The 8089-nt window shown below is 41.9% G+C and overlaps 1 protein-coding gene across 2 annotated transcripts in view; it reads left to right on the forward strand.

The window, feature by feature from the left end:
* Window positions 1-5842, forward strand: part of ppef1 (protein phosphatase, EF-hand calcium binding domain 1) — a 9047-nt gene extending 3205 nt beyond the window's left edge. For both annotated transcript variants that reach the window (XM_032512940.1, XM_032512930.1), the window contains exons 6-19: window positions 1027-1190; window positions 1266-1380; window positions 1876-1922; window positions 2064-2230; window positions 2327-2363; window positions 2493-2642; window positions 3330-3481; window positions 3581-3821; window positions 3928-4113; window positions 4200-4342; window positions 4533-4639; window positions 4725-4888; window positions 5378-5462; window positions 5551-5842. In XM_032512940.1, coding sequence (XP_032368831.1) covers window positions 1027-1190; window positions 1266-1380; window positions 1876-1922; window positions 2064-2230; window positions 2327-2363; window positions 2493-2642; window positions 3330-3481; window positions 3581-3821; window positions 3928-4113; window positions 4200-4342; window positions 4533-4639; window positions 4725-4888; window positions 5378-5462; window positions 5551-5777 — 1985 coding nt within the window. In that variant the 3' untranslated portion in view covers window positions 5778-5842. The remainder of the gene's footprint in view (window positions 1-1026; window positions 1191-1265; window positions 1381-1875; window positions 1923-2063; window positions 2231-2326; window positions 2364-2492; window positions 2643-3329; window positions 3482-3580; window positions 3822-3927; window positions 4114-4199; window positions 4343-4532; window positions 4640-4724; window positions 4889-5377; window positions 5463-5550) is intronic.
* Window positions 5843-8089: the final 2247 nt, after the last annotated feature.

Here is an 8089-nt window from a genome sequence, read left to right on the forward strand (position 1 = left end):
TGTGCGTGTGAGTTAAAATAGAGGGCATTTAAAAGACACTACAGGGGAAATAGACAAAAGACTCACAAAGGAGAAATGGGCCTGGAGGTAGATGTCTGTTCATGCCTTTGTTTGGTTGCATAAATTAGAGGTTTGCATTAGCATATCGGAGTGGTCTTTTATTCCAACCGTGAGCTCAGACAGAGCTGGATGTGATGCTGTGTCAACAGTTTTTATTATAGATAATTCAAATCTGTGTGTGGGTTTTTAGCTCAGTGGGTAAACCCTTCATTTTGTTTACCTACAAAAGAGTTTTACTTCATTCACGTTACTTAGAGAGACAATCTGATTGTTGTTCAGCAGTGGTGGAAGAAAGGGAAGTCCGGAATTCAAAATTTTAACTAAGTTAAAGCACAAAAGCATTAAAATATATACATATTATAGATTATTAATAATGTATTTGTTGATTATGTTTGGTTTTATAAGTCTGAATCTGTAAAGTATCTGGAAATTGAAGTTATTAAATAAATGATGCAGATTAAAAAGTAAACAAGTTCCTTCTGAAATATCGTAAGGACATCACTTAAGGCAATGTATCATATTTTGAACAACTAAAAGCGCAAATGTTTTTTTCCACATATTCAGTCATATTCCCCAAAACATGTAAACAGACTTTGGTGTGTGAAGCCTGTGGAGTTCCTATTTAATATTTAAGTCCTTTTTCAGGCCTGACAAAGATCCATGATTGATTAAAACAATGCAGTAATTTAAGTGATTATGGGAGCATAAACCAGTGTGGGGAATCTAGTATTTTCTTTCAGTGCTGGTTATACCTGAACTATCAGAGTTGGGCAATGACTGTAAACTGGGAGGTGATATCAACTGGTTGACTGTCAGTGCTTTAGCTATACTGTAACATCTGTTATTCCAAGGTGTCTACTACTCCAATATCTCCGGCGGGTGACGTTGCAGATCAATGAGCAGGACTACTTTATGGCAATGATAGTATGAAAGTATGTTCATAGCTCCTCACACTGTGTTTTCCAGACTTGATCTCCCAGCTGCTTGACCCGCTGCTGGACCCCTGGTTAGACAGAGAGACTTGCTACAACTTGATCTCTGTTCCAGAGTTGTACACCGGGCCCCGGCTCTCGTTTCCTCTCTCTGTGTCTGATACGAATTCTCTCCTCAGTGCATTTAAGGAGCAGCAGGTACAGAATACTTTTGATTGGCATGGTTTAGATTTGGGGTGCTTTCTGGGACTTCATTGCTTTTCTTCCGTACAGTCTCTACATGCCAGATATGTTCTGCAGCTGCTGTACGAGACCAAAAAGCTCCTCAAACAGATGCCCAACATCACCCACTTGTCAACATCCTACACCAATGAGATCACCATATGTGGTGGGTGACCATGATCTCAGTTTCACTTGTCAATTCAAGATTAATAATTGTTTGTCATTTTTAAGTACACAAGAAATGTTTCAGTCTGATCATTTTGCTTCTGCTTGCGCACCTGCTACATCACACAGTACAGTGAGGTGCTGAATACATTAATGACCTGCTTAGCAGTTAAATAACCGCTGATGTCTGTAAATGTGTTTTAAATACAGTTTTCTGCATCTTAATGGCAGCGTTCCAAGAATGGAGGTCTTGTTTATTTGCACACTGATCAGGCACTTAACTCCTCTTCCACGGCTGCCTCCGCCTGCAGATTTGCATCTCATTAAACTCAAGAATACTTGTGACTAAAACAGAAAAAAATACACTGTTTTGTGGGTTGAGGTGTTTTCACACCATTTAGGAATTCTAGACCTCTTCTGTAAATCAGCCAGAGATCAATTAAGCCAGAAATAAGATACCAAATCTTGCAATGCTGTGATTTTCCTTTTGGTACAGGTGATCTGCATGGGCGGCTTGATGACTTACTTCTAATATTTTATAAGGTAAAGACATTTTTTTACATCTATGCAAAAGTTGTCTTTAGGATCCTTTACTTCCTGTTTTACAAGGAAATGTTGTTTTATGCAGATGCATCCAATTTTATGTAAATACAGTTAAGTTGGTTGATTTTCCGGCACGTTCAGAATGGCCTTCCCTCTGCGGAGAAGCCATATGTGTTTAATGGGGACTTTGTGGACCGTGGGAAAAAGTCTATTGAAGTGGTCATCCTCCTCTTTGCCTACCTGCTGCTTTACCCCGACTACATGCACCTGAACAGAGGAAACCATGAAGACCACATAATGAACCTCAGGTTGGTAGAAAGAAGAAAACATAAATGTATTCATTTAGGTTTACCACAAACATGGGAGTAGTAAAATTAGAATATGTTTTTACATTGATGTTTCAGATATGGGTTCACAAAAGAAGTCATGCAGAAATACAAGGTACAGTCAAGTCCAGACACATGTCATTATGTCACAACTCAGCTGCACGTTCTGCAGGTTAGCATGTAACTGCTGACTGTCACAGCTGGTGGATCTGGCTGCATTAAATATGTGGCTGACTGTGTGCAGGCTCATGGCCGTGAGATCCTCCAGCTGTTTCAGGACGTTTTCAGCCTTCTGCCTGTCGCAACGGTCATCGACGGAAAGATCCTGATTGTTCACGGAGGGATATCAGATCAGACCGACCTGGACTTCCTCAGTTCCATAGAGAGACACAAGGTCAGTGGAAACAAGCAGCCACCTTTTATCCTCCAGCTATACTCTTTTAACAGCAATAATCAATGTTGGCCACTAGAGGTTAGAAAAACATTTGTTTTAAATGCTGACAACACATCAATGTAGATATTATGGCTAACTTTGGCTTTGTTCATATTCAGAAGGAACTTTTTTTTTATGTGTGTTTTCTTTATTCTTTTGAATGAATGGCCCAAGATCCAGGAAATGACCATTCAGCAGTCGCACAAATGAAAAATAAGCATGCATGTATTTATCACATTGGATTATAATTGAATGCACATGTTCTCATAAAAAAGAATGAATGTAATTTTAGAAAATGCAGCAAATTACTTCTGAAGTACAGGACAACATAATATACAATTATTACACAAAGTATCACAAAGTAACTCCTAGAATGCAATAAATCATCTGATAATCTTTTTATGTATGCATACATTATTTATATTTTTAAGTTTCTTTTTTTTTTTTTTACCTTTTTAATCTAGTAGTACTAAGGATGTGTGACGTTTTTAAGTCAAGTCAGTTTTGCCTCAAAGAGCTTTACAACATGTACAACACACTGTACTTTACCCATTATCCTCAGACACTTGACATACGTCAATTTGAACTTCAATGTGGAAAAGAAATACTTTTGTCCACACTTTATTGCTCTTTTCTCTGCTCTTCCAGGTGAAATCTGCCCTGAGGTTCCCCAGACGCAGTGTGGAGCAGCTGGATATCGGCCAGTCTTGCAGACAGATGAAGAGACTGAGATCTACAGCCTGCTCTCGTCCCAGCAGCAGTCGCAGCCACAGCAAGAACCAAAGAACCCCCAACCAGAGGTGTGACAGCAGCCCACAGACGCTGACGGAACAAATGTACAATTTGACTTCTTGTTAAAAATGTGACAGACCCTCTCTTCTACCCCTTTTCTTCTGTAGAAATAGGCGATGCGGGCACAGCCGTCAAGACAGTGCCGCCTCCACTTCATCCTCCTCCTCATCATCCTCCTCCTCCTCTTCGCTCTGCTCTCCTCGAACTCCATCGGGCCTCTCGCCTCGTCCGTTCCCGTTTTCCCCCAGCATGCCTTGCGCTATCAATGACCTCCAAGTGCCTTTCCTGGACTCTCTGTCCTCTGTTCCCCCTCCTTCACCTCCACAACGTGATCGAGAATGGAAACAGGTTGGAGAGGAGAGGAGTGGATTCAGCGGGAAACCAATGAACATTATTTGACTGATGTTTTTTGTGTTTTATTCACCACTTGTGTCTGCTTTCCTCTCTGCTGCAGATAGTGGATATATTGTGGAGTGACCCTAAAACCCAAAAAGGCTGCAGTCCCAACACATTCAGAGGAGGAGGCTGCTACTTCGGCCCTGACGTCACCCAGAGACTGCTGCTCCAGCACGGACTCCAGCTGCTCATCAGATCCCATGAGTGCAAACAGGATGGATATGAGCTCTGTCATGGTGGACAGGTAGACGGGTTGCAATAAATCCTTTTGAGATTGTCCCAGCAATGTTTGAGTCTGGAGAAATAAACGCGTTTATATTTATTCTACAGGTGATCACCATTTTCTCAGCATCAAACTACTATGAGGAGGGAAGCAACCGTGGTGCCTACATCAAAGTGGGCCGAGATCTGGTTCCCCGCTTCTACCAGTACCAAGTCAGCCGCACAACACGCAAACTCACACTGACACAGAGGTACAGCAGGTGTCTGGTGTTTATTTGTTTAATGTATAATGTGCATTTGTCTGTTTTTAGATTGTTCTAAAAAATGGATAGCTTAGGGTTTTGGACTGCTGAGCGGTCAAAACAAGCATTTTTAATTTAAGCATTTAAGTAGGAAAGCTCACACTCGGTTAATGGCCCGTTTTTACATGTGCGTGTGCAGAGTACGCGCTGCTGAAGGCTCTGCTCTCAAGGCCCTGAAGGAGAAGCTGTTCTCCCATCGCTCTGAGCTGCTGTCAGGCTTCCAGCAGTATGACCTGAATAATACCGGTGCGCTCTTTTCACTTACTTATTACAAGTATTTAACTGGGTTGACATGTAGTATAGTTGTTATATGTAAGCATATCTTTTTCAGGTAGTGTGTCAGTCAGTGAATGGGCTCAGGTGTTGGAGTCTGTGCTGAGACTGGATCTGCCCTGGAGGACACTTCGTCCACACTTAGCCCGTCTAGCACCAGATGGCAGTGTGGACTATCAGTCCTGCTTCGAGCATATGGAATCAGGGATATTTCTGCCTCAGGTCAGAGAAGTGAGGGGTTGCTTTGCTTGAAGGGTATTTTGAGATCTTTTGTATTTTAAGTTTATACACTTTCACGTTTCAGAGGGAAATGTTTTACTAGCTTTTAAATGTTTTAAATTTTTACTTTTTATTCCACTACATTTATTTAAGCCCTGACAGTGGTCAATAGGTTTGAGTCTCAGAAAGCGATAGAGGTAGGATACTTTTATGTGATAATGTATGCAATGAAATGGAGTGGAGCATTTAAATGAAGAAAAGTGAGATTTTAATATGCAATATGCGCACAAATATGGGCACTTAATTCACTCTGCCTGAGGATCAGCACCAAGCTTTAAACATGTTACAATCCAACTGTCAACCCAAGCCTTTTTGTTCTCCTTTGTGATACTGATACTTTTAGAATTATAGTACATATTCCACTCCTGCTTCTATCAAACAGATATTGTTTAGATGTCTGCTGTTTTCTTTTCCCCTTTCCTCTTTTTTTAGGTGACTTCAAACTTGGCTGAAACTCTGTTCAGATACAGGACAGACATTGAGATAATATTCAACATTATAGACAAAGACCATTCAGGTGAAAAAAAAACTCTTTTAAAGACAGTGTCCAAAATTCTAAATGCATACCTTACAGTTCAAGATGTCAGGGTTTGTGTGTTGTTCAGGTTTGATCTCAGTCGAAGAGTTTCGTCACACCTGGCGCCTCTTCAGTGCCCACCTGGGGGTCGACATCGACGACAGAGCCATCGATGACCTGGCCCGAAGTATCGACTTCAACAAAGACGGCAGCATAGACTTCACGGAGTTCCTAGAGGCCTTCAGAGTGGTACACAAACTGGACAACAAGGATCAGCCGCTCAACGGAAAGATGGATGGAGAGAAGTATTTCTGATAGGGAAGAATCTGAATACTACAGTGTGGAAGCCCGGCAAGATCAGCAGGAAGGAAGGAAAGAAGGAAAAAGACAAAATAGTATTTCTTAAGTTGTTAAAGGAAAAATACAATGCACCTTTTAAAGTATTGGTGCATTTTGTCATTTGTTTGTTTTGTTTTTAGCCACACTATCGGCATTGATGTACGCACGGCAATGCCGATCTATAAGTTACATCCATCCAAACGAGTGCAATGAAACATTTTATAGACATCAATAGTCCCCAGAGGATAAGTCTGAAAGACACTGGTGATCCTCTGACCTTTCATCAGTGAAATGTCTCCACACCCGATGGATTGGCATCGATTTTGTTAAAGAATACCTTAATGATTTGCAGTCGATGATTCCTAATGAGGCGCCATTTGTTAAGCCGTCTCGGATTGAAACGGCTCGCACACGTAGGATGGATTGTCGGGAAATTTGGCATTATTTAAAAGGATTATGTTATGGAACATTTCTGCATTTATATATCAATTAAATTCAAAGCCCTTTACAATTTGCCTGTCACAAACTACAGGGGTTGGACAATGAAACTGAAACACCTGGTTTTAGACCACAATAATTTATTAGTATGGTGTAGGGCCTCCTTTTGCGGCCTATACAGCGTCAATTTGTCTTGGGAATGACATATACAAGTCCTGCACAGTGGTCAGAGGGATTTTGAGCCATTCTTCTTGCAAGATAGTGGCCAGGTCACGACGTGATGATGGTGGAGTAAAATGTTTCCTGACTCGCTCCTCCAAAACACCCCAAAGTGGCTCAATAATATTTAGATCTGGTGACTGTGCAGGCCATGGGAGATGTTCAACTTCACTTTCATGTTCATCAAACCAATCTTTCACCAGTCTTGCTGTGTGTATTGGCATTGTCATCCTGATACACGGCACCTCCTTCAGGATACAATGTTTGAACCATTGGATGCACATGGTCCTCCAGAATGGTTCGGTAGTCCTTGGCAGTGACGCGCCCATCTAGCACAAGTATGGGGCCAAGGGAATGCCATGATATGGCAGCCCAAACCATCACTGATCCCCCCCCATGCTTCACTCTGGGCATGCAACAGTCTGGGTGGTACGCTTCTTTGGGGCTTCTCCACACCGTAACTCTCCCGGATGTGGGGAAAACAGTAAAGGCGGACTCATCAGAGAACAATACATGTTTCACATTGTCCACATCCCAAGATTTGCGCTCCTTGCACCATTGAAACCGACGTTTGGCATTGGCACGAGTGACCAAAGGTTTGGCTATAGCAGCCCGGCCGTGTATATTGACCCTGTGGAGCTCCGACGGACAGTTTTGGTGGAAAAAGGAGAGTTTGAGGTGCACATTTAATTCTGCCATGATTTGGGCAGCCGTGGTTTTATGTTTTTTGGATACAATCCGGGTTAGCACCCAAACATCCCTTTCAGACAGCTTCCTCTTGCGTCCACAGTTAATCCTGTTGGATGTGGTTTGTCCTTCTTGGTGGTATGCTGACATTACCCTGGATTCCGTGGCTCTTGATATATCACAAAGACTTGCTGTCTTGGTCACAGATGCGCCAGCAAGACGTGCACCAACAATTTGTCCTCTTTTGAACTCCGGTATGTCACCCATAATGTTGTGTGCATTGCAATATTTTGAGCAAAACTGTGCTCTTACCCTGCTAATTGGACCTTCACAGTCTGCTCTTATTGGTTCAATGTGCAATTAATGAAGATTGGCCACCAGGCTGGTCCAATTTAGCCATAAAACCTCCCACACTAAAATGAGAGGCGTTTGAGTTTCATTGTCCAACCCCTGTACCATGCAAGGTGCTGATCTGACCATTGGGAGCAATTTGGGGCTCAGTATCTATGCAGCTAGAACAGGGACAGAACCCTGTGGTATTGAAAATAAAATTTAGCACTGAAAACTGTTGAACTGAAATATGAAACATAAACATCAAAAAGTAATAATCTCACAATCCTAGGATATTATTTCACTTTGACATTTTTTCGCATTACGATTCAATGTTAATCTACAATTTTTCTTGATGTCTGTCTTTTCAGTGACTTTTTTTTTTTTTTTACCCTGTCAAGATTTTTACAATGTCACTGGTTTTCAGTTTCAACTTTCTGTCACTGTTTTGGCGTAGAGAGGAGGGGCCTGAGGGGAGGGACAAAGGGGGCGTGGTTTACGGGTAATTTACATAGGCTACTTGCGAGAGACCGCACCACCACAGGAATCCTGCCATTTTTCACATAGAAGCAGGCTGGTTTAGTGTTAATTTTTAATGTAGTTTGTCAGTGAAT

Source organism: Etheostoma spectabile, chromosome 1 (assembly GCF_008692095.1).
Source record: "Etheostoma spectabile isolate EspeVRDwgs_2016 chromosome 1, UIUC_Espe_1.0, whole genome shotgun sequence".
Taxonomy (NCBI): Eukaryota; Metazoa; Chordata; class Actinopteri; order Perciformes; family Percidae; genus Etheostoma; species Etheostoma spectabile.